The sequence below is a fragment of the Anguilla rostrata genome, chromosome 5, assembly GCF_018555375.3.
Source record: "Anguilla rostrata isolate EN2019 chromosome 5, ASM1855537v3, whole genome shotgun sequence".
Taxonomy (NCBI): domain Eukaryota; kingdom Metazoa; phylum Chordata; class Actinopteri; order Anguilliformes; family Anguillidae; genus Anguilla; species Anguilla rostrata.
In genome coordinates, this window is record NC_057937.1 from 36577621 (window position 1) to 36605415 (window position 27795).

General features: G+C 43.8%; 1 protein-coding gene across 1 annotated transcript in view; it reads right to left on the reverse strand.

The window, feature by feature from the left end:
- Positions 1 to 291: 291 nt before the first annotated feature.
- The window catches only part of LOC135256151 (CD276 antigen-like), a 79040-nt gene continuing 51536 nt past the window's right edge, over positions 292 to 27795 (reverse strand). The window contains exons 7-8 of the mRNA XM_064337995.1: positions 26060 to 26101; positions 292 to 2030 (exon numbers count right to left, since the gene is read on the reverse strand). Coding sequence (XP_064194065.1) covers positions 1858 to 2030; positions 26060 to 26101 — 215 coding nt within the window. The 3' untranslated portion in view covers positions 292 to 1857. The remainder of the gene's footprint in view (positions 2031 to 26059; positions 26102 to 27795) is intronic.

Sequence of the window (27795 nt, forward strand, 5' to 3'; positions counted from 1 at the left end):
AAACACAGCTGCTTAAATGCTTTACATATTCAGCAGATGTGAATGTATGGGGGGGGGGGGGGGGCTTTATATATATTTTTGGATGGCTGTTATCATTAGTTATGGTTATCGCACATTGTAGCGTGTCCAGTTTGCAGATAAAAAGCAAATGGAGGTGTCTGCATAAGAATTATGAATTTAAACATTGCTTACACTCTGGGTAAGGAAGCGAGAGATAAAACAATTCTGCTCACTTATGCATGGTCACAAAAGGAGAGCTCTGGGACCGAGAGGGATAATCAGAGGTAGCCGAAGGGTTTCCAAATTACTTTTAATGTAAATACGCAGCTGCTCTTTTTTTCACAGAGGATTTTTTGCCACTGACATTTTGGCACAAGGACGTTCCAGAACAGAACCTTACAAGCACGACTTGGCAGTGAACTAGACCTCTTCACCTCTATTTTTACAAAAAAAAGAAAACTATAACTATAGTTTATATAACTATGCTATAACTATAGCATGTCATTAAGCACCTGCATTAAAAACACACAGAAAACTGTGGCTGAAAATACACCTCAACCTTGCTGTGAAAACTGTACTGCGGTTTTCCTTGCAGACTGTAAGGACGTCGAAGCATCGAGAAGCCAAAAGATTATCTCATGCGCAATTTGAACTTTGTTAAAGCATAAATGACATTCAATTTCAAACTCCATCCCTCCCAATCACCGATCCCATCTAGTAGAATATAGCAGCGCAGACAAGAGGGTGGACAGGGTGCTTTTTCACGGACAGCTGTTCATTTCCTATGTAGACACTGATGGACAATCCTGCCAGGGTCCTTTGTTTCCCTACTCACTTTGTGTTTAGAATGTGTCCTTCACATACTTTCCAATACAAAGGCATGAATGCTGGGGCTGTAGAATGCTGGTGAAACCCTGCAATCTCCTGTAGGTTATAGTCTGGGAGGAGAGGAGAGCAGGGGATTGGGGGAATTGAAAATGTGTGGGTGGAGGTTGCTTCTTTGGTGTATTATGTTATCACCAGTGGCATAGCCAGTGTTGGGGAACGACACGGAAAGTGCAGTCATACAAACTACCAATTACTTCACACTGAAAGTAGTTCAGCTACCCTAAAGAGAAATGCGACTTGCGAAAAAAATGTAGTTCAAACTACCTTGTAAAAAAAAAAAAAAAAATCATTATCATGTTCCCCAGACATGACACACGTATGAGCAATGTCACTATGAATGGCTGCAGACGGAAGCAACGTTAGCTCTGCTAAGCTAAGTGGTGGAAATACAAGCGTGAGTTGGGGGTTGCCAGGAATACATGTCACCGACTGTAAACTTGTGCTCCTACTGCCATTCCCACTGCAGCCAATAGTAATGCAAACCTGGCAACCCCAGACTCACGATTCAAGCGGTGCTGCACAACTACTACTCATTGTGCCCAGTGGATGGATACATGGTTAATTGTCGATTACAGTTCTGAATTTAGCTGCCTCTGAAACAACTAAGAACTAACATACTTCAGTTTTTATTTTTTACTTGTTATAAACACACAAAATGCAAGTGTAAATAATTCAGCTTTTGGAGATGGAAGAAAGCCTATGTCTGTCGCTAACAAACAAAGCGAATGTTGCTTCCCTCGGCAGCCTTTCATACAGGTAGCACAGTTAGCACGCAGCCCTTAGCCTGCACTGTCTAATATTTTTGTACTGGGTGAACAGGGATGAAATTGGTTTCCATTTTATCATCTAACTGTGGGGAAAAATGTCAAATAATGACCAACACAAGAAGAGTCAAGCCTTTTCTTTAGCGTACAGTGGAAAGTACTATTTACACAGAAACAGGAAATCACAAACTTGAAAATCACAAACTCAGTCCAGTAAAGCCCTTTTGTCCAGGGCAGGGAGCGGGGAGGTCACAACACGAAAAGTCTTCATTAGTCCCAGTTCAGCGCACCGTGACAGAAGGACAAGCCGAAAAGTCAAACCCGGGCCGGGAGGCTCCTCGTCACTGTCGGCGGCGTTCACCACTTGTCCTTTCACACCTGGAACGGAAACAGACCAGAAATATGAGGGGTATGGAAAAAAAAAAAAAAAAACAAGACAAGAGAATCTATTTTGAGCCAGGTAATCCTCCATTATGCTTGAACAACAGCTTGTCAACGATTTAATAATAGATCCGCATAATACTCAGTGCTATGCTCTTCACGGTGAAAATTCTGTTTCTCTGCCACAGACGCTTAGAACATCACAATTCGATGCATATTCTGAAACACCATCAAAGGGGCGTTACCAAATGCAACAGTTGCAATTGATTGGAAGCACCCCTTTGGAACATCCGGTAGTTAATAAAAATGGAAGGAAGGAGCTGACCATCTGGTTGGTCTATCCTAAAAATGTGTTCGAATGGCGGTCTGCAAAGTAATTTCCTGACTTTGTGGAGGTACGGTGGTGCAGTGGATGGCACTACACCTCACAGCAGGAAGGTATTAAGATTGAATTCTGACCGAGTGCCTTTCTGTGCGCAGCTTGCTTGTTCTCCCTGTGTTTGCGTGGGTTCCTGCCGGATATTCTGGCCTCCTCTCACAGTCCGCAGACGTTCAGTAGGCTAATTAGAGACTCCAAAGTGCCCAGAGGTGTGAGTGTGTGAGTGAATGGCGTGTGGGCCTCGTAATGGATTGGCAATCTGTCCAGGGTTTATTTTTGCCCTCTCTCCTCCCTCCAACCATAACCAGGAATAAGCAGTTTAGATAATGGACAGATGGATTTCCCAACTTTCTCTGACTGACTCTGCTTATTTTTTTATTAGCTTTTTTTTGCCACTCAGTTATTGTACAGTACAATTTAAATCAGGTCTCCATCCATGCCCTCAGCGATGGCTCTGTCCTCGTAATTTCCCCCGTCGTCGCTGGTGCCACATCCCGGTCCCTGCCAATCCTTCACGAGAGGCGAGAGGCCGGGCACAGATGCCAACCGCCATCTCCCTCCACTCCAGGTTACCCGGCGCGCGCCCAGAACCGGGCCCCTTCCGAAGCAGAGGAAGTCACTCCGCTGCTTTTTCCTTTTTCTCAAGGGCTGCTGTGCAATCCAAAGAGCACTTCAGTCCCTGGCAGTTTTAAAAATGCAGTCACGGACCACTGTTAAGAAACCATCAATTAAGCCTCTCGGTTCCAATTCCCTTCCATTTTGCTCACTCTATTACCACAGGTAACTTAATGCAGTTTATACACGAACTCGAGGTCCCCAGACTATTCCAAGCCCGCGCCAACAGCATAAGAAACACTTTTAACTGCATCATTTAACTTGTTAGGGAACTTATTTCACAACAGTCAGAAAAGCCAGCTCTGCTAAAGAATGTGCAATAAATATGGCTGCGAATAGGATATCCAAGTGCATCTGAAATGTGCCAAGACTGCAGATTAAACGAGTAAAAAATTGAATAAAACATTCCGTCTGCATTTCATATCGCAATTAGAAAAATATATGCACGCGTAGAAATGACTGCTTATCAAACTTCCCAGAGGAATTATCTTCACTGCATTATATTATTATCACTACATTATAACCCCCAAAGCAAATAAGGCTTATTTTGGTTTTGCTTAGATTACAATGGCTTCAGTCACAGAAATTGTGCAGATGTTTGTATTCCAGGCTTGAACTTTGTGTATGTTAATACAGTAACAATTTACTTGAACTATAAGCCATAAAGCCAACATTGCACTACCATAAGCATGGCATAAGCCATAACAGCTTATTACAGCTATCATGGAGTATGCAACGATCATTCTGTAATCTGTTTTGTACAATATATTATATCCATTATGACCGTGATAGGGCACTTCTTATGAAATCTAATATGCTGTCATGGCTGTTTATGACAATGGTTATGTCACGCTTATGACAGCATTATATAGGATTTGTCATACACAGTTCAAGTAAAGTGCTACCATTAACACTGCATATTTACATTGTCTATTAATTCCATTGCTTTTGTTCTTATCTCCATCACCTTTCAGTCCATGGCCAGTGAGTGACCCCATGCAAACAAGCATAGGGACAGTAATCCCCCTTTATCTATGGATAGAAAAGTTTTAATAATTCCATAATTCCTTTTATACTTTAGCTCAAGGTCCATTAAGAAACTCCAGAGATCTAGTCACTCAAATTTCATTTCAAATTACAAGTATTAAAAGTAAGTCGTACTGGATTCTGATGGATTTGTTACCTTCAAAAGCTTTCTGCATAATCTTAATTCTGCTCAATGAATTTCTTAAATTCGATGTGATGGCACACGGTCCTGACAGAAAATAAATTTTAAAAAGAGCCGAATTGTTCATAGATTCACGAGCGACAGATTTTTTTTCAAAAGGAGAAAATAACTCAGTTCAAATGTAGGTCATGTGTCCGTCAGGATGACAGGGTCAAAACAGGGGCATGCTAACTGCTAAATCAGCTCTAGCTCTCAATCATTTCTCAGCCAGAGGAAAGCACGCACTGTGACTCCCGAAAAGCTGTGTGAATCAGCCAAGCCTTCTGTACAAGTGAAAGAGCAGAACTCCATTTAGAGACCCGCCCTGGCTCCTTGTCATTTCTCAGATTCCAGGGGACAGTGTTCAGTCATCCATCATACAAAGCAAAACAAGCAAACAGTTTCACGTTCGCGGTAGCCTGAAAGTTGTAAGTATGCTCCGGACATTTGTTCTGGACAATGCAGTGCAGTGTGAGTAACAAGATGCAGGGACCTGTCATATGGGACTCCAGGCAATATTTAAGGCTTTTGCTCACCGACACACGATAATTTCAACCTGGAAATGTACACACGTTGTGATTTGAGGTCACGTTTGCATCGTATTTGATGATAATACCCACACCACGCTACCCGTCTCCATTCAAGCAACCCAGCAACATCACAGGTGACAACAGATTAGGTCCCACATTACCAGGAGAACATTAATATTGATGGGCAGCTTCGTTTATGCAGAATATGGGAGTTTAAATAGCACTCTTTTACATGGGATACAGGGTATTGTATACTTAAACAGAAACAGCAGCTGAGTTGGCGCAAAATAATGAGTAAATCCACATAGCACATTTCTTACTCCCTCATTTGCATTGAAATCGAAGTGCCATATTTCATTTGATAACCTTTCTTTATACTTCCAGTAGAATGTACAAAAAATGCCAATCAGCTCTTTTAACCACATTGGTATAAATACACTCACCGGCCACTTTATTAGGTTGTCCTGTTCAACTGCAAACTGCACCCGTTAACGCAAATATCTAATCAGCCAATCACGTGGCAGCAACTCATTTAGGCATGTAGACATGGTCAAGGCGATCTGCTGAAGTTCAAACCAAGCATCAGAATGGGGAAGAAAGGTGATTTAAGTGATTTTGAACGTGGCATGGTTGTTGGTGCCAGACGGGCTGGTTTGAGTATTTCAGAAACTGCTGATCTACTGGGATTTTCACGCACAACCATCTCTAGGGTTTACAGAGAATGGTCCGAAAAAGAGAAAATATCCAGTGAGCGGCAGTTCTCTGGGCGAAAATGCTTTGTTGATGGCAGAGGTCAGAGGAGAATGACCAGACTGGTTCGAGCTGATAGAAAGGCAACAGTAACTCAAATAACCACTCGTTACAACCGAGGTATGCAGGAGAGCATCTCTGAATGCACAACATGTCAAACCTTGAAGCAGATGGGCTACAGCAGCAGAAGACCACACCCGGTACTAGCAAGTCATTCACCAAATCTGAATCCAATTGAACGTGCGTTTCATATTCTCTACGAGAAAACTAGCCCCCAAAACAAGCAGGAGCTGAAGATGGCTGCAGTACAGGCATGGCAGCGGATCACCATGGAAGATAATCAACACCTGGTGATTCCTATGGGTCACAGACTTCAAGCAGTCATTGCAAGCAAAGAGTATGTGACAAAGTAATTTCTAAAGTGTGGTAATTTCAACATGAGAAACCAAAGTGTAAAAAAAATATCCTTAAATAAAAACTGAGAATGTGCACTTTAACCGTATTGGAATTGTTTGATTGCTAAAATCGTGTGGACTACAGAGCACATACACACACTAACACACGCGCACACACACACACACACACACACACTCTCTCTCTCTCTCTCTCTCTCTCTCAAATTCAAATTCAAATGCTTTATTGGCATGGCATATTTAAAAATGCATATTGCCAAAGTGCAGTGACAAAAAAAAAATCAACCATAGTAATATATAAAAAACAAGCAATAACAATAACAGCATAAGTGACAGTAACATAACATAACAATTCAATTAACTACTAAATAATATTCCTCTACTGTAACATTACTATATAATACAATGCTCTATTAATTTTGAAAAAATTATATTCTCAATAAAATTATTATAATTATTACAAACAATTATTTTTGTTTGTTCGATGTTTACTCACTGTCCCTCAGGCTGTGACAGGCAAAAACAAATTTAGCTGCAAGTGAGGCTGTCGGTCCTTGTCCCAATAGGACTCACAGCTTTTGTTCATTTGTGAGGGAGGGAAATTTGTTTTGGAATTTTGAATCTTATTAATATGTGTTTTTCATATCTGTGAATATGTTTCACAATACAGCAGGGTACTCTCTCCCTCTCTCTCTCTCTCTCTCTCTCTGGCCACTTTATAAGGTACACCTACCAGGTAGGACCCCATTTTCCTTCTAGAACAGGCTGAATTCTTTGGGACATGGATTCAACATGGTGCAGGAAGCATTCCTTTGAGATTTTGGTCCATGATAAATCAATAGCACCATGCAGTGCTATTGGATGGATATTTGGGGGGCTTGCAGGGCATCGGACTAAAGTGAAGTCACTGTTATGTTCCCAGAACTAGCATCAGATGTGACATGGCGTATTATCCAGCTGAAAGTATCAATTTGACTAGTCATAAAGGGATGCACATGGTCAGCAACAATGCTTAGGTATGCTGTGGCATATGAATGATGCTCAATTGGTATTAAGGGGCCTAATGTGTGCCAAAAAACATTCCCCACATCATTTCAGCACCGCCACCAGCCTGCACTGTTCACACAAGGCAGGATAGATCTATGGGTTCTACTGTTTAAGCCAAATTTGGACAAAATCCAGATTAGTCAGACCAGGCAACATTTTTTCAATCTTCAGTTGTCCAGTTTTGGTGATCACATGCCCGCTATAGCCTCGCCATCGAGTGGAACCCAATGTCTTCTTCAGCCGCTGTAGCCCATCCGCTTCAAGGTTAGACGCGTTGTGCATTCGGAGATGCCCTTCTGCACACCACTGTAGCAAACAGCTGTTAGTTGAGCATTTGTGGCCTTTCTGTTAGCCTGAATGAGTCTTCCCATTCTCCTCTGACCTCTCTCACTAACAAGGTGCTTTCGCCCACAGAACCGCCACTGACTCAATGCTTTTATTCAATGCACCAGTCTCTCTATACTCTAGAGACTGTGGGGCATGAAAATCCCAGGAGGGAAGTCAAAAAAATGACTAAACCTCCTCACCATGTATGCATGCTTTACGTAAAGAGTTGCAGTTACATGCTTCGCTGTTTGGAGGAGCAGGCTATTACTCTTAACAAGCAGGTGTACCTAATAAAATGGCCACTGAGTGTATGTACAGTGCAGTCTATACTGTAAATATTTGGACAGTGACATCATTTTTATTGTTTTAGCACTGCACACCAGCACATTCGATTTGAAATAAAACAATGAATGAGGATACAGTGAAGACTGTCAGCCCTAATTTGAGGGTCTTTGCATCCATTTTTGGGCGATCCACGTAGGAATTACAGCCCTTTCATAGATAGTCCTACATACGTATAAACGTTGCGGTCTGCAGTAAACAAAAGACAAAAGTGCCACACGACGCAACCGTGCATTTCTCAACGACGAAACGAGAAACAACAGGTTTGACGGACGGGACTTCGAAGCAACGTAACCTAGCAGATAACGCAAAGCCGCCTGGACGCACCGCTTATCTGGTTACCATATACTGTCGCCGGAACGATTTGTGCCGCACGCGCTGACAAGGCCCGCGCTGCTCATCTCTCTTTGCATAAACGCGTTTCGCATCAAACGAAGACGTGCGCTCTTTCTCAGCGCCGACGCGTTCGATGCCCGCGCGCAATGAAGCAGGCGAACCATCGCCGTTCCCATAAACTGCGATGTGTAAAAATAAATAAAAACCTGACATAACGCATGAAGAAAAGGCTTAAAACAGGACCCCCATCTCCCAATTACCGTGTGGCAAACAAAACGGCAAACAAAAGCTGGGGCGCCTCGGGTGTCTGCGTGATCACTGTCGCGGTTTCCCGACCTGACCCAGGCGTGACGCGCGGAGAGAGGCCTCGTGGGTAATTCCCTTTCTTCGTTTCGCGCGGTTTCCGCCACTTCCTCCGGCGGCCCCGCGGTGTTAATTGCGGCGGACGCTCCGCAGGAAGGACGGAGCGGGCGGGGAAAGAGCGTTCGTCTCCATCCTCCGCAGGAAGGACGGAGCGGGCGGGGAAAGAGCGCTCGTCTCCATCCTCTGCTCTCGCGCTCTGCGTCCGGGGAGAGACCCCCAAAGGTGGAGGAGCGACTCATTGGCGGTGGGGTGAAAGAGGCGCCGCGAATAAAACAGTAAAATATGAAAATAAAAAAAAGAGCGGTTCAGCGCGGGTCACGTTCCAGAGTGGCTGTTTTCATCCGAAATTGGCTCCCGGGATGGGGTCCGATTAGTTTCTTCCCCTCGACGGTGTTCATTTTTCCGAACGCTGCGTGAAGGTGCACAGAAGTGACAGCAGTTTCAAGTTTTCGTTGAGTGCATCTATTCCTTTAATCTTGTCGAGAAGTTAAAGGTGCGCGATGAACACGGATACCCCAAGGCCCTTTTCTGGCAGGCAGATGACTTCACTAGTAATTTGCTGAACTAAGGATATCCCGAGGATTTCCATTGTTCTTATTCACTGAGCGATTGCTAAAGTTCTTGCAGGCGTTTCCACTAGGCACAGAGGAAGGCATTTTTGCTGCCTGGCACTCTTAAAATGAATTTGAGGCCAGAGTGCACGGTTCATTTCGATGGCATCCACACTCAAACAACTGAAAAGAAATCCAGCAGTGTTTGTGTGGAGGAGAAAAGAAAATATAAAAAAGCACAAAACAGAGAAGTCCTTGAATCATCAGTACAAAGTAAAAACATAGAGAAAGACAGAGAAAGAGTTCACTGAAAACTGTTACTTTACACCTGTCCTGTTGGGGGGAGTCACAACGGTTTAAGAAACATTTTGAGATTGACAGCTCTTCTCACCTGTATGTAATTAATCACAGAAGAGCCCCTATACTGACATTGACTGATTTTCAGAAGTATGAAAGTCTGAAAGTCGTTTTTTTTTTAAGCTGACAATGACTGCACCATTGTAATTTGTACAGTGTGTGATATTTGGTTACATTGTTTTAGCTGTTTAATTGGTAATGGTATTTAAGAGGTTATAACATAAATAGAAAATGGTTAAAATCAGTTCCTCAGTTTTCTCAGTACCTAGGCTAGATCACTAAAACTATAACAGTACTCTGCAATGGATGTTCAACTGAAAAGGGAAAAACCCCAGCAAAACCACTAATCACATAATACTAAACAATGAACAGGTAAACAGCAAGCGAGAATTGAATGGATTTAACACAGAAAGAATGCCAAGCAAGACATTTCCAATTTTTTTTTCTATGTGAGCTGCTGCAAGTTAAAAAAAAAATGAGAAAAAAAAGGTCTTCACAAGACCTTTGGCAGCCTATAAACCTGGAATGAATGGTGCACTGGAAGTCTCGGAATCCAATCGGCACACTGTGCACACTCGCACGTAAAAATTCATTGCTGCCCTCCCTCCCTCCCTCCCTCTCCCACTCACTACCCTCAAGCACACTCATTAACAGATGGATTGCCAATTCATTAAAATGGGTATGATCTGAAATCAATTGAAAAATGACTCAAAGCTTAGGCAATGTGAAAAACCACTTAAAATACTTAGCTACTACTATTACCACTACTAATGATAGTGCTATTATTCTTATCATTTCAAAAATAATAATACTGTATTCTGACCTTGGTATAGCACAAAATCGAGTTGAAGTCAGTGTTGCATTATGGGTACATTTTAATGAGCTCTCTAACTGGCCTATGGGGTGGAAATGCTTCTTTTCTCTAATGCTAAGAGTATTACAATGGAGGAAACTGCAAGCAATAACCTCAGTTGTTTTTTTTCTTTACAAAGCTCTGACAAGTTCTCTGATCCTTGTCCCATTTTATCAGTTATGGAATCTTGTTTTCTGCAATGTGCAGTTTATCTCTTGGCTCAGTTTGTCAAAGTACAAACATCCATCTCTGCTTCCTTTCATTTTGACAGTGTACTTTCTTACGAGGAACTACGGAAGAGGCAGGCACACTTCTAAACGGCACACATTAAAGAATCTTATAACGCGTCTTACTGGAATTTTGTACATATTCCCAGTTGGGAGCAGCCAAATCCACAGTGTTTACATAAACTCATTGATGTTCAGTTCTTTGATTAATGCCCTAGGTGGAAAATACCTCGCAATGCGGAATGAATTAACGCTGCTTTAGATTTACAGTCGAAAAATTATGCAGCTTCTTATTTGCAGAGCGGGGTAAACACAGAAAGATACACCGTTTAAATCATGTTGTTTGTGCTTCAAATCCTGCATCTGCCATCACTTACAGCGTCGACGCCTGTCGGGAGATTCAGATATCAAGCGGGAGATAAGACAGTCGACCGCGCATTCCACTCAGGATGGAAAGTAATTGGAAAGTAATCTGTGGGAAGATCGGGTCCCCGTCCATGTGATTGAGGGCATTCGGGACACAGGGGTCATTTGGGACGGGGGACACTCGTAGACCGGGACCCGAATACTAAGCGGCGTTCGCGGGGTCACGTTTCGCCGGAAGCTTCCGCCCACACGCTGGCTGTCGCGTGGACTGCGAGCTCATGTCAGAACTTGCGCTGCAGCAAACAGCCCTGGGTAAGTCACGGCCGAGCTGAGACGCAGCGAGCGCTGCGAGAGCCTGGGGGGAGGTGGAGCGCAGTGAACGCGCTCATCTGCACTATGAGTAATCCAGCACAGGGTAATTGAGCCCAGGGGCAGTTGCTTCCTATGAAGCATACAAGACAAGAAAAGAAAAGTCAAGAACAGCGCATGTGGGGTCCTCCATAGAAAAACACTTCCTGTTTCGGAAGGCCAATGGCACCAGGGCACTGCTGTGTTCCAGACCTGGGCCAGAGACACGACGACTTCAAACACAGCTGAATTTACAGATGATTACTGACCATTGTAGTGGAAATGTCTCTTTTAACCAACAGTCAGATCAAAGTACCTCTTTCATGAAAGACTATATATTTTGTTTATAAAAATGAGTAACAGAAAACAAAAAAAGTTCTCAGTGATTTGCATGAGTGTTTTGTTCAAATTTTACTAAGCATTTAAGTGCTTCAAATTTGCATTCTATATCCGGGTCTACATGAAGGGTATCAGTTCCCAAAGAGCGAGGATGCAGAGTGTAGTCTGTACACCTGTGCCTCCAGTACATCTGGCGTCACTGCTGTTACATGTCAATCACTGCGTGGGTTAATAATAAGCACTGCATAGCACTATGCCACTTTAAGTTTAGTATTATTTTCTATTGTAATTATCAACCACATGTATCTTCATCAGATAAACTGATGGTTCAACCTGGTGCTAAACAGAGCCTTGATTTAACCACCTACTATGGTTCCAACCACAGTCTGGTTATGTCATCTGCATGCACTTTATGTAAATCATCACGATCGATCAAAGTCAAATCCACTCTGTGAAATGAATATGAGCAGGGGGCTGATGTCCGCATGAAAATAAATAACAAATAAGCCAATCGGATACGAGAGATCCGGATAAGAGAGGAACAGAGAGAACCGAACTCCCGCAGGCAGCGGTGAGGGAGTTACCGTCCTGTCTGTCCACATAAACATCAGGCCGGTGAGACTGCTACCCCACGAGAGAGAGCCATTTCCTGGGTAGCCAGAAACCTCATCTCCTCCTGGAAAAGGTCAGAATAACAGAAAAGACAGGCGCTTCTGTCGCAGATTTCCCAAGCAAAAGGTTTTCATTTAAAATAACAAAGTGGTTTTGACAAGCTTCTCCCTCCCTGTCCCCTTTGCCCCCCCCCAACCCCACCCACTCCATTTCTCTTGCTTAGATTTCTGCTGGCCAACTGCCATTGTTCCTTTTGCAAACAAGCCAAAATAGGTGATTCACATTATCCGGGATGAGAAAGGGAGAACAATATTTTGAGTGCACAGAGTGAAAAGTTTTGCCATGAGCGGGAGGACCACGATTAAATAAATATTTGAGGGCTCTTTTCAAGAAGAGAACCATTATCTGCCACTAATTGTACCTAGAGGGTCTGTCAGCTGAGCATTATTAATATCTACTCTCTCCCAGTGGAAAATAAATGAACCTAGAAGCTAAATTTCAGATCCCTCCTACACAGACCACTGCTCCGATTGTAGTTAGCTATTGTTAAATATTTCCTTTATTCGTTTCTCCGGGTATTTTATTTGTTTACAGTTTTGATGAGACTTGTATGAGGTCAGGCTGGCGTAGAGCGACTTGAAAACAGCAAATGGTTTAGTTCCAGGCTATTCAATCAATAAGATGGGAAGAAACCGAAAGATGCAATTTGTTACGTATTCTTTATAATTAAACGAATTGGCGAATTTGATCGGTTACAGATACGGATGCACAATTCGTATTCACATTCCTCATAAATTGCAGCACGATAACCTCCCTATGATAGCTCTGAATCTGAGAAAACATACTCCAGAAACAAACAGAAGCCACAAAAAAAAAAAAAAAAAAATCCAATTTTCTCCCTGTTCATGGAGTACTGCATCTTGTGTTTAAGCACCGTAACTTTGAGAAAGTGCCCAGCAGTAAGGGCGTGCTGGTTTCGGCTGTTGCTGATTTCATCAATTATAGCACTTGGTTACAGTTTCCCCACCTCGCCTGCTTTCTTGAGTCTGAACTGGTTGCTGATCTTAAAGAGCAAGTCCTCACTGATCTAGGAGATGAAAATTCCTAGAATTGTAATTATAACTGTAATTACATCTTTGTGGAACATTTCGTTTTTGTGACGTTGTCTTTACAGCTCTGTTCTTCGTGTTCTGACTAATCTCCTGGAAAGGGTCAAGAGCCACTGGGGCACCAGACTTCTGGAAATTTCATCTCGGGCTTAATGGCATCTCATGGTTGAGATGCCGTGTGACCCCGATTTTCTTATCTCCGCCGTTTCTGCCCCATGAGGTGCAGTGCATTCTGGGGCACACTTAAAAGCTGCAATGGTTATCAAAACGAGTATAAGGAGAAAAAAAAGCCCCCTACTGCACTGCACCAATTGTCTTTTTCAATAAAGCTTGTCATCTGTGGCATCACCTCAAAATGGTGATTCACGATTCATGATTCATGAATGATAGGTTGGATCACAGAACATTCACTGCCAGACCCCAGTATCATGAAAAGAAAGGAAACAAATGACCTTTTAAATAATCATTTGAACATTTATATGATTTTGAATTTACTTATGTTGAAATGAAATAATTTCTTTCTGTATAAAGGTCAGAGGTAGTTGAAAATTATAAAGAGCGCAAATATGGAAATGCGAAGCCTATATTAAACAGAGGCCGGTAAAAACAACTCGCGGAGCCGCGGAACTGAAATATCGCTGCTATGAAATATAATGTGCCTCACGCTGCATGCGGTCATTAATTGATACAAATATACAAAACTCGGTTCCGCCATGATTCAGCAGAAGACTCAGATCACAACGTTTGCAATCTAACTCAAGGTCAGGACATCAAAATGATGAACGGCCTTGTAGCCACATCTGTATACTCTAAGTATATAGCAGTACATCCATCTAAGTGCTTCTGCATTTTCAGTCTCTCTTAATTTGAATACCGCCCCATGTTATCTTGAACGTATTCCTCACAGCACAGACATTAGTGGTATCTGTACTCACGATTATGCGCCATAACACAATCCTGCAATGCATGTAGGCATTATGTTAGTAGGCCAGATGCCCGATTATTGATATCTGCAATATAAGCCTTCTGCCGTTTTGTCTGTGTCCTTTAAATGGACTGATGTATTCCCAGCTCGCTGAAACATAAGCTCTCTGACACTTCTGCACTTCACATTTCCCTCTGCCAGTCTCCACAGTCTGCCAGCTGAAATATTTGCCAAGATTAGTCTCTGGGACATCATAGACATGCAAATCTAAAGGTACTCAAGGATTCAAACAGTTTACTTTGCAGAGTTGTATTTCACCTCCAGCAATTTGAAAACTGCAAATTGAACAAACAACACTGCTGTATTACATTTATTAGGCTTTCAATCCAAAAAATGTTAGGTTTATACAGCGGGATAGCAAAGCGGCTATTTCTTTAGTCGTGTTACCAGCTTTGTCTTTTCATATATTCCCCTTTCTTAAAATTTTTTATTGGTATTACAAACCGCTTGCCCATACTCAATGTGTGATGGAAATGAACTGAACAAGTAGAGTGGAAGCTCACAGATATGAATGCTTCGGCTATTAGGGTGCTTCAGAACTCTCAAATGCATATAACTTTGAAAGTGTATTCCAAATTCATGTTTTATTGAACCCAAGAATGTACCATTGTTCTATTATGTTATGTTTGTTTGTTATGTTTGCTATGTTAGTTGTTTTATTACATTTCCATTTAATTCATACTTTTTGCATCAGTGATAATGACAAAGAAAATCCATGCAATGCATAATGAGCAACTTGAAAAGGCAGAATTGACAACACTACTTCCAGGTACTCACACTACTCAGTTGATTGGTCATTCCATACAGTAACTCTGAGGTTGTATCTCTGGCAAATACATGATATGACCAAAAGGTATCTGGACACCCATTGGTCTGGGGCTGTTTTTCATGGTTCAATAGGCTAGGCCTTTTAGTTCCACAGAAGACAAATCTTAATGCTATAGTATACAATGGCAATTCTGTGCTGCCCAAACAGTTTGGGGGAGGCCAGTTCGTTTCAGCAAGACAATGCCCCCGGGCACACCGTGAAGTCCATATAGAAATAGTTTTGTCAAAAACGACGTGGAAGAACTTGAATGGCCCAGAGCACAGAGCCCTGACCTCAACTCCATCTAACACCTTTGGGATTAATTGGAAAGCCAACTGCGAGCCAGGCCTAATCGCCCAATCACTGCCCGACCTCGCTAATGCTCTTCTGGCTGAATGGAAGCAAATCCCAGCAGCAATGCTCCAAAATCTAGTATAAAGCCATCCCAGAAGAGTGGAGATTGTTATAGCAGAAAATGGTGAACCGACTCCATATTAATGCCCATAATTTAGGGTGAGATGATGGAAGTCAGGTGTCCACATGATTATGGCCATGTAGTGTATGTTAGACAAGACCTGAGAATGTGTGCCGACAGGCTACAGCTCCCCGGCCGCACACCTAAAACAGTGTTTTCTCCACATAACTGAATTTTCCATACGATATTCTTATTTCGCTGATCGGCACCAATCTTCTATTGCTGTCTGTACATGCACTCCAGACGAAAGCTCAGTCACCAGATGTTCAACTTGTAAAAATTGTAGTTCGATTTTTTAAAGACTCTTGATATATAAAACAATGTAAAACTATATAATATTACCCAGCGGAGAAAAAAAACAACAACCTTTTCTCCATGTGATGTTAATATGCTGATCTTTTACTGTAACCACTCTCCAGATGATAGTCCTTCCCCTTGCCTTGCGCCTCTGGCGAAGTCAATTAAAAGACGGCACAACCCGACAATGCAACAAAGCACAGGTTTATGACACACTGTCTGTACACTGCTTAAGGGGAAGGGAGACGGTCTAGGGGGATAGCTTCTAGATTTGTCAGTTGACACAAAAGCTTTCTTTGATCCCCTACGATGACTGAGTGACAGAGCAAGACACTTCAAATATTCAAAGTTTCTCCTCAGGAAAAGTAAAGACGAGACAAGTCAGGGCTTTTCCAGGCAGTGAAATGTTATGCGTTCAGCCCCCTCCGATCCAATCAGGACAGGAAGAGAATGGACCAGAAGACAACCTCTGACCTCTGACCTCTAGCCCACTCCCTCACGCTTGACCCTGGAGGTTCTCTTTCTCCCAGTGAATGTTGAGTAGCATGCTGGTTGAGCGGCGGCTCTGAATCTTAAACTGAATGTTTACAATTAATGTTCAGGTTCACTGCTGCATTCTCACATTTGTGATGGCGCACACTTCCTTGGAAAACAGTACCTGATGTATGCCAACTTTATTCGGAAAGATATTGTGCAAAAAATAATACATTTACACAATTTCTGAAAATAAAGTAGCAGCAACATCTCTGTCATTTGGCCTTTCTCAGGCTTTATAAGATTAAGAGCGACACGCTCAATGTTTTGAAGAGTAGTCAGACTGGCAGACACTGCTGCAGTTCTTAATTGCCAATTAAGTTGTGAACACCTGAACAAATTCATGGATCATTGAGTAACATCGTTGAGTATTTTTAAACTTAAGTAGATAACAACTTGGATGTGCATGATTTCCATTGATGCATTTCTCTAGAAAGACAATCATAAACAAATGTCAGCCCTTGTTTCAGAAAGAGAAAAAGACAAAATATTTTCAGGATCATACAAATTTTCTTGACCAACTCAGTTGATCAATACAATTTGCTGTTCGTCATCTTCCAAACATCAAACCATAATCTCATTGAGACATTAGTTAAATAATTAGCATCAACAAAGTCAGGACTCTTCAAGGTGAACTTGTCAGACATTTGCTCTGTGAACTTTTGAAAATTTCACATGATACATGGTAATGATGTCTCAAAAGTTTCGCTCTAGAATTTAATCATGGGTTATTAATAATAAAAATCAAGTTAGTCAAATCAACTTAAATTTTACCGACAACAAGTTCAGATTTATCATTTATTCAGTGACTTCCCCAAGTTCAACCCTTCTCTTGTCAGTTAACTACAGTAAGTAGATTTTTCTTTCAACTTTAGAAAAAGAAAGTGTATCACCCAAATTTTTGTCTTTTATATGACATGAAGGGTTTATCTGTAAAAGTCTCAAAATCTTTCATTTTCATACAGAATATGCCAATGTCTCTTAATCACCTTGAAGATCTCTTTTTCTCTATAATTACATGTCATTTCACGTGCAATTTGTCGTTCTTTTATTTGTTTTTGAGGCTTTTTATACAACTCATTTCTGTCTGAAGCATTTTTCATTTGCTGAGATACACCTTGTTTAAAGTAACCTCTTGCACAAAAGCGATTCACTTTAATAGTCATTTGTTTTTCACAATCAGCAAGATCTATTCTCCTAATTCTTACAAAATGAGAGTAATGTCAGCTCAATTGAAGTGCAGGAGGGTGAAAGCTATCTGCCCTCTGAATGCTGTTCCTATCTGCCGGTTTGTGAAATAGATTTGTGGTTAATTGTCCCCGAGAAATTTTCACTTTAACATCCAAAAAATCTATCTCTTCACTACTTTTGTTTCCACTAAATTTAATGGCAGGATGTACAGAATTCTAATCATCAAGACATCCAAGTAGGTCAACCTCACTCCCTGTCAAAAATACAAAAATGTCATCAATGAATCTTACCCACATGTGCATAAATTGCTTGAACTTGGGGTTTCTGTGGATTGACATCTCTTCTAATCTACCCATGAATAAATTTGCATAAGAAGGGTCCATATTACCAACCATTGCTGTCCCTTGTTTTTGTATATAAAACAGAACAGAAATGAAAAGTAATTCCTGTATAGCACAAGCTCGCAAGTTCAATCAAGTAATCACTGGGTATTTCTCTTGTGCTCTGTGAAAGGTAGTATTATGTAGAATATTGGTATACAGATTAGACACACCAGTCTCACCATGAATGTCACCTTCATGTAAAACTGTTCACCTGATTAACATGATTCAAAAAGTCAGTGGTATCCTTTATGTATGAAGGCAAATGTTCTACCTGAGAACACATGTACAAATCTATAAATCTACTAAACAGCTCCGTTTCAAGAGTAAACTCACCGACATAATTTGATGCAACACGAGAGAGCCCCTTTTGCAATAAGGCAGCTTCAGACTCACTCAGTACCTTGAGTGAGAGGTTGATCACTATCCTGTTTTCTCTGTGTGTCCCTTCCAGAATATGCCAAAGCAGTTATCCTACATTTCTGAATGAATCTGATCAGGCAGTGAACAGAGCAACAGGTTGCCATCTGAGATCGAGACAAGATCACTGCATCTGTACGGTTGTGGAAGAACCCTGGGCTTCTGAAAACTGGGAAACCAGGCTGAGAGGTCAGGAAGAGAGGCCAGGCAGATCATTGACATGTACCCCACACATGTTGCAGTAGGGACTGGAAAGCTCATACCTCAGGTGATCTCCAAAATTAGTTACCATGAAACACGCTTTCAGAAAGTTTCTTTTTAAAGTGCGATTTCGATTAAACCAAAGTTTTAAGCCACACTCTAAATTTTCCGAAATGTTGGTGCATTCTTTCAGGGCAGATCTAAAGGCTTTTGATGAACTGCAAGTCTATCTCAGCAGAGCTTCACAGCCAATGCCTTTTGTATTTTTTTCCTTCTCTTTATTCGTGTTTAAACTCAGATGTACCTTTCCAATACCTGGTCCTGCCAGTTCAAAATGATCAAAGTTATTTGGAGTGACCTGGTTGGGGTGGGCAGAGGTGGTTCAAAAGGATATTTCAAGACAGGCAGGAAAATTAATTTGTCATGGCAACGTACAACCCCATGATTTTTAAAATTAAAATGTCAAGACTTCTAAAGCCCCTTGATTGTCCTAATGAAACTAATGCTCCCATGTCATTCTACAAGCTGCTGTTTGAGGCCAAAGGCAGGAGCCAGTGGATTTTACACAGTGCTTCCTGATTAAAAAGTGATGAAGCTGTTACACACAGCTTGTTGATTAAAAGGCGATGAATCCTTAACAAATTGGTTGTTGAAGAAACCTCTATGACGCCTTTACAGACTTCTTCCTGAATAAACCGCTAGGGTGCATTTATACACCACTTTCTGAAGAAACCGCTATGGTTCCTTTATACATCACGTCCTGAAGAAACATCTATGGCGCCTTTACGCATCACTTCCTGAAGAAACCCCTATGGCGCCTTTACACATCACTTCCTGAATAAATATCTATGGCCCCCTTACACATCACTTCCTGAAGAAACCTCTATGGTGCATTTACACATCTCTTCCTGAAGAAACCTCTATGGTGCCTTTACATATCTCTTCCTGAAGAAACCTCCATAGCACCTTTGCATATCACTTCCTGAAAAGAAACCTCTATGGCGCCTTTACACATCACTTCCTGAAGAAACCTCTATGGCACCTTTACACATCACTTCCTGAAGAAACCTCTATGCCACCTTTACACATCACTTCCTGAAAAGAAACCTCTATGGCGCCTTTACATATCTCCTCCTGAAGAAACCTCCATGGCACCTTTACACATCACATTCAAAAGAAACCTCTATGGTCCCTTTACACATCTCTCCATAAAGAAACCTCTATGACGCCATTTACACATCACTTTCAGAAGAAACCACAATGGTGCATTTACACACCACTTACTGATGAAATCGCTATGGCAATTTTACACATCGCTTCCTGATTAAAAAGCAATGGTGCTTTTTACACCCTACTTCTGATGAAAACACAATGTCACTGTTACACCGCGCTTCTGTTGAAAACACTATGGCGCTTTATGCCTTGTTCCCATTGATATCTACGCCAATCAAACGAATCATTTGTGCTAATACAGCATACATGCCAAACACATAAAGGCGAGGCAATTTGTTACATTTAAATGTAGGAATTTCACACATCATCTGGAGTTACTTTTAAAAAGTGCATTTGTACAACAATGTAAAACACGACTCCCAAGTTCCAAGATACTTTATGACCCACACATTTTTTAAACCCTAGAGAGTCATAGGCCATTCCCCTCTTGTGAACCAACAAACTCAGAATCAGAATCAGAATCAAACAAATTCAGAATCATCACTGTTTGAGGTGGTTACACAATGCTATGTATTTGTCAAGCATTGTCAAGCTCAGTTTGATGTGCATCTGATCCCACCCTTACCTCGGGGTCTCCCCTCAGCTCTTCAGCGGCGTCATGGCTACAAAAAAGCAGAGAGAGAGCGTTAGCGCCATCACGTTCCAATTACAAAGAGAAGGAAAGAAAAGAAGGAGCGAGGGAGACTAGCAGTAGGAAACCCAGTGAGGAGCGCAGTGTCGCGCACCGCGATGACGCACGCGGCTCGCCGGGGTCTGTCCCTGGGGGGGTGGGGTGGGGGGGGGGGGACCCATGAAACGGCCCCGTGAAAATCCCCGCGGTAACGACTCCCTAAATTACAGCCCTCACCTTCTGAGAGGTGGCCAAGCGCGAAAGACCGGAGCGCCCGTGGTTCATTTATTTATCCGACTTAATGATCCTGCACCCTAATGAACGACTACATTTCAATTACAGCATCCTCCCGCGCCCACTCCCCCCCCCCCCCCCACTCCGATTTTCCCTGCTCTCCTTCGCTACACCTCCGCATGCCGTCGCTGCCGTAGCCAACAGGAAGCATAGGGCACGGGGGGGGGGGCGGGTAGGACGGTGGTTATTTCATTACCGCAAGCAGCCGAAAAGAATGCTGTTCCCCCTGGTGGGGGGGGGGGAGGGGGGGGGGGGTCGTTTCCCTGGGGTTTGTGATCTGCCCTGCAGGGCGAGCGGTGACTACCGTTGACATTAACCGTGACACGACACGGCAGCAAGGCACAGCACGTGCCCCTGCTTAAACTCTTCCGTTCCGATTTATTTCTCCTTTTTCTTTTTATGCGTTCGGCCAGCACACGGTGATTATCAAATCACAAGTACATGGAGCAGCGTTTCCCCTTGAATCCCAAAGCCTAGATATATATAAATTTGGAACAGTTTCCTCGGCTCGGCGCTGTGCTTCAGCAATCTGATTATTTATTAACCAGGCAGATACGCTCATGCATATGTGCTTGTGCCTACAGTTTTAATGATTCTGAAAATTTAACCGGGCCTGGTCATTTCCTCACTCAGGGGTACAACAGACGTCGTGTCCCACATAACGAAACCCAAAAACGCTCAGAAACGGAGATTTCGGTTTAAACAGCTTTCACTGCTCAAACCAGTACACTACAGGCCTCAAGTTTGGTTAGTCTCTTAATGGGATTTCAAACCTCCTGTTCTCCGTTTCTTCAAAGAGCACGATGTCTCTGTAATAGACCAGAGAGCCCTTTTTTTACCATTTTCACCTATGCTACCAGCTCTCATTATTCCCAAAGACGGAGAGTACAGCCCTCACTTTCTCCATAAACGGCTTTTTTTTTTTGGCAGCAGTGCTCTCAAAGCTTTTTAACTCGGTTCTGTTCTCGCCTCTCTTAGCACGTTCTGATGGCCTTTTCCGGAGGTGTCAGAAAGGCAGTGTCCGCAGACCCTTACAGAATGCTAGTAGGTCATGGCTCTGTGGTTCAGGGACGAGATGACGAGCCTGTAACCCTTTTTATTATATACAGAACCTCCACCTCCAACTTCAGTACTGTTAGGAAGACCCTAAAAAAAAAAAAGAAAACAAAATTGGCAAGATGTCCGGCTGTGTCACAGACACATCGGTCTCTGAACTGCTGAATCTAAAGTTCTAACACTCCACTTCAGATTTAACAATTTCGTTTTAGCCAGAGGTTTTATTTTCTTGCAATTGTCCAATGGTCAAATGTATTCCCAGCCTTGAATAATGTTGAACTGCCCTCCATGAATACTAGAGAGCACAGAAAGCACTAATCCTTCAGTTACACCACTAGGAACTAGCCACAGTAGAACCGCCATGTTCAGGATTCAATACCAGTCAAGCCCACTGTTGCCTGCTTCACTACAAAGAACAAAGTGCTTTACCAGGACACAGTATAGCCCCAAGACACGTCATTTTTTTCCCCCTTACTTCTTTGTAGAAGTCTGTGGAGTCTTATCATCTGTATTCGCTTTCTTCGGCGGGGAAAGCTGTAGAAACAGACGCGTGCCAAAGGGGAGCCCAAAAGTGTGGTCTCGCGCGCAGCGATTAGCTGGTTAACAAAGGTTGTTTTGAACCCCTCTGACCTAATTAACGAAGAACAAGCGCGGAGCGCCTCGTGACTGCGCAAGGATGGGGATTTGAGCTTCATTAACGCTTGCTAATACAAAGTCGTCTGGGGTTTCGTTCCCCCCCCCCCCCCCCGCCTGTTTTACTTGGCGGACGGCGGGCCGCGGTCCGCTACGCGCCCGTTAATTTCCGCGGTTCGGCCGGTGAGGATAGCGCTCTGGCAGGAGGCCCCGTTTGAGCTTCAGCGAGCAGGGCGATTACAGATAAAAACAGAAGGGATCTCTCAGGCTAAAGCGCCGGAGGCGGGGGAACCCGAGAGGGCCCCGAGTGAGCTGTGAGTGAGCTGGGCTCTGCACCGTTAACTCTGCTGTCCCTGCTGCTGCTCCTAAAGCTTCTCCCGCTGCTGCTCCTAAAGCTTCTCCTGCTGCTGCTCCTAAAGCTTCTCCCGCTGCTGCTCCTGTACTTATTCCCGCTGCTGCTCCTAAAGTTATTCCCACTGCTGCTCCTGAAGCTACTCCCGCTGCTGCTCCTAAAGCTATTCCCGCTGCTGCTCCTGTACTTATTCCCGCTGCTGCTCCTAAAGCTATTCCCGCTGCTTCTCCTAAAGCTATTACCGCTGCTGATCCTAAAGCTGCTCCCACTGCTGCTCCTAAAGCTATTCCTGCTGCTGCTCCTAAAGCTATTCCTGCTGCTGCTCCTAAAGCTATCCCCGCTGCTGCTCCTAAAGCTATTCCTGCTGCTGCTCCTGTACTTATTCCCGCTGCTGCTCCTAAAGCTATTCCTGCTGCTGCTCCTAAAGCTATCCCCGCTGCTGCTCCTAAAGCTATTCCTGCTGCTGCTCCTAAAGCTATCCCCGCTGCTGCTCCTAAAGCTATTCCTGCTTCTGCTCCTGTACCTATCCCCGCTGCTGCTCCTAAAGCTATTCCTGCTGCTGCTCCTGTACCTATTCCTGCTGCTGCTCCTAACACTATTCCTGCAGCTGTTCCTAAAGTTATTCCTGATGCTGCTTCTAAGGCTGTTCCTTCTGCTGCTCCTGTACCTATTCCTGCTGCTGTTCGTAAAGCTATTCATGCTGCTGCTCCTAAAGATATTCCTGCTTCTGCTGCTGCTTGTAAAGCTATTCCTGCTGCAGCTCCTAAAGGTATTCCTGCTGCTCCTAAGACTATTCCAGCTGCTGCTCCTAAAGCTATTTCTGCTGCTCTGGTGCTGCTCCTAAAGCTATTCCTGCTGCTGCTCATTAAGCTATTTCTGCTGCTGCTCCTAAAGCTATTCCTGCACAGCTTTTGTAATTTCTTATGTTCATCCCCTCATGGAGATGCTTATTTCTCTTTGATTTAAATTTTTTGTGCAGGCCGATGGCACCAAATCACCAGTTTTACAAAACAAGTCTATTCCAAGACAGCAGCAAATTCAGCAAGATAAATAATCACAAGACACAACAAAAAGTGCAAATTACAAGACAATATATCACAAACAATAAATCACAATTAATACCATGTGTAGAAATGCCACTGTGTACCCCTGTAAGAAATTGCCCCCTTCAGAATGAATACACTTGTATTGTATTATACTGTATTGCATTGCATTGCATTGCATTGTATTGAATTGTATTGTATTGTATTTTCTAGAGAGATGATCAAGTATTTCTCCAAGATATGCCATAAAACATCATTAGATATAGCATTACAGTTTGAATGCTCAGGCTCTCTATCAGACATAACAGTACACTTTACAGATTATGTAACATAGTCTTGGTTGTTACCCCACTTGATAATGTTGGAAAACTGAAGAAAGTAACATGCCATGAGTACAATATCACATATCACTGCAACAGCTTCACTTCAAACAGAATTAGGACATGGAATAATTTTTTTTTAATTGTCACATTTCCTCTCTCATTTTGGATGACACAGTCACAATTTACTGCAAGCTGCTAGCTAATTAACTACAGTTACTGCATTAGAGGACTGTGTGACTATGCAGATGATGTCACAGGCAGCTCACAAGCATCTTATCGAACAACACTCTCACTGAGGAGTTGGGTTACACTGCTGACTGGAGTGCTTCCTAATCACATGGCATCCAATGGGTCTCCTATTCACAGCCAGTACCGGCACAGTCCGGATTCGATCTGTACCGTATTACAACACACAAGGGCCTTTACCAACTTTAACCAAACGTTTAATCACAAGCACGGGCTGTGCAGCCCATTCAGTGTAATCTGCATCATTTTGCCATCTGCTAAGCTACTCTATGTACAGTATCACACACACACACACACACTCACACACACATGCACACACATACACATGCAAACACAGTCACACACACACACACACACACCTGAAAGCAGCCTGCAGATGAGGAACAGATAAAGGGTTTATGTGCTCTGTCTTTGGCCAAAGCAGACATTTTCATCCCTCTTCCTCAGTCGCTTTTTTTTCTCAGCGGTGAAAGAACTGGGTCGCGGTGTACGTTTCGAGGAGCGCGCGGCGCGCGACTAGGACACGGATCCCTCCGAGCCCGCAGCAGCCGCGCCGGGAGAGACGGCCGGCGGGTCCTCGGGGCGCACGCTTCGCTCATTAAAGACCTCACTTCAGACACGATCAGCGCCCTCCGCCGTGAAATCCGGCCGCTTTGGCAGGGTCGGGAACGAGCCACGAGGGGCCGGGGTGGGGAGCAGAAGGGCTCGGGGGGGTGGGGGGGGGGGGGTTATCAGAAAAGGAAGGGGGTGGGGGGTGGGGGGGTGGTTCTTCGGGGGCACTGTACGTTCTATCGCCTTCAATCAAACACCTGATTCCAGGTGTCTCGTTAGCGGACCCCAGCCTTTTTAGTGCGGCCGGCTCCCTCGCGAACGGGCCGCCGAGGAAACAAACACAAAACGCACAAAACAGCCGCGTCCCCGTCCAAAAAAATTCACCAGCCTCGGTCCCCGAGTAATCACGGCCCCATTGTTCCAACCGGCCCGCTTTTTCAACGGGGGCGGCCCCCGCTACCCTGGCCAGCTCATTAAGATAACACAGAAATATGTCCCCCCCAACCCCCCCCTTCCCCATTCTCCTAAATTTATTAAAGTGGGGTTCATTTTGGCTCCTTTGTTCGGCACTGGAGCCTCCTCTATTCTAAGTACAATTGGAGCCAGGTGGTGCAACAAAGAGGGTGTCTGGAGCGTTTAAAAGGCCGGCCCGTGGGCGCCACGGCCACGACCGCGAAAGCGCGAGCCGGCCTCCGGAATCGAGGATGTGGGGGGGGCGGAGGGGTGCGGTTCGTGCCCGGTGCGGTGCACTGGTCGTTCGGCTGCTCCGAAATGCCTGACCCTGCCCCCCTGGCCCCCCGACCGCGGGAGGAGCCGCGCCGCGTTATTCACGGGGACGCGCGGAGGACGCGAGAAGCCGCCGTCTCTCACCTCGTTCACCTTTCAGCTTATTAAAATCACACGGAATTAGCTCGCCCATCCGGGGAAGATGGTTAATAATTAAACTGGACTAAAGAAAGAAGTCAAATGAATAACTTTAATGGCATAAACAGTTTGGGGAGAGGGCTGTTTGGAATTCCACAGGTACTCCGTTTGGCCCTGAACGGAGCCCGAGACTCGCTCAGCCTGCTAATCGCCAGAATTAATTCAGGCTTCAACCGCGCACATTTAATGAATAATATTGCAAAGGTGCTGACAGAGAGAACTGTGACTGGAGTTCAGAGTTGTGTGTACAGGGGGTACAGGCAAAGCTTACCTCAAGTAGTTAAAGCGCAATACTAGCAGTAAATGGTAGCAGTAGTATAAGTTCCAACAGCAGCAACAACAACAACAACATTACTGTAAGCCTGGAAAAGGTATTGCATGCATGTGTGCTTACTGACCTGTCTTGGATTCGTCCTCCTCAAGCTCCTTGCCTTCCTTCCCTATGAAAAACGGACATAAAATAAACGGTTAAACTGAGGCACAATGCACCATTCGGAATGAAGGAAAGGGGCCCTGTGATAAACAGGTGGTTCATTACAGGTTATTGTATCCGCCCCCCTCACGGTACAGCCTTAGGGGACCATGTGTCACGACTGTGCGGCTTCCCCCGCCTGGCTCAGTTACAAAAAAGAATCACATGATGACATGGACCGAGTGATTTTCCAGAGCACCACTGTGGCACTGGCCAAACAAAGGTCACAAGACCATGATGAATAACTGATGAATAATTGGTTATGATGTAATCACAACAATACCATCACGACAGGGGTACACAACGCGAGCCGATCCATTTCAGGACTTGTGCCCTTAATTATTCAATTGGCAGTATCGTATCTTGAGCTCACATTTGTATAAGCACCAATGATAGCTGCAGAGCGCTAGTGTATCCTAAAGATTTGATTGTGGTTAAGTACACGAGTGAACAAGTGTAGTTTATAGAGCTGTTAGAAAACTAAAGCTAAGGCAACTGGATGGAACAAAAACCAGCACACCGACCGGCCCTCCAGGACCGCAGTTCTGCACCCCACTGCAATGCCATTGTAGCAACATGCTCAGTTCTTCATTGCATTTCCATGAAAATGTAAGAACCCCTCCAGACAGAGTTTAATTAGTTTGATGTAGGTGTTGAGTTCCCCACAACCGTTGGTCTGAAGTCAGCCATGCATTTGTCTTCCTAACGGTTGAGGTGAGGATTTCGGTAGAGCTAGCTAGCCCTTTGTCAGTGCTTGCGGGGTCATTTTTGCTCACTGTTAATCAAGGGTACATGGTATGATTGTATTTTGAAAATATGTTTTTTTCTAGCCTACTGTCCATGTAATTGGCAGGGATGCAAAGCCTCTACAAAATCAGTTCCTCATATGTGCATGTTTGAAGGGCAGGCTTTCAAGTGTGTATGCACATAGGTCTACATTCATTCACATCTCCCACTCTTCAATTTCCAGTCTTCCTTCAATCTATTTTGCATTCACATTTCAGAAACGCATACTCGTACACTGTATGCCCACGGGTTATAATTTCTCCTTGTGTTCCATTCAAATCATGAGCTTTTCAAGTGGGCTATCCCCCCCCCCCCCACCACCACCACCCCCCACCCCCCACAATCTTTTCAAAGCACATCTTGCTGTTTATGTCTACCTCCACAAAATCATCATCTGGAAACGATTTTCCTCTGGAATTCGTTTGTAAAGGTCGTGGATTTAATCAGAGGCCTCTTCTGAAATCCGACGCCAGGGGGAAGTTTAGCAGAAAAACCGGGCCTGTTCTGTCACTTCCCTAATGAGGGCAGCTGTTGCTTGAGGGGGGGGGTGGGGGTGGTGAGCAGGCAACAGGAAGTGAAGAAACCTGCTGGCAAGACGCGTCATCGTTTCGGAGCTCGACACCTTTCCCTCTCACCTTCCCTGGTAATTCCCTAAATTAGAACAATTAAAAAACGAACACAGGATTTGGGTTAATCTCCCGAAAACACGCTTCTAATCCACTGTTCAGTGCCGCGATAAAAGAGCACGTTGAGACTCTTGCCCTGCGAAAGGCAGCCGCGCTCCAAGCCGTTAACTGGGAGACGGCGAAGTTAAGTAAAATCTCAAACCTCAAACCTTAACCTTATCTCTTTTTTTCCCAACCCAATCAGCACTGG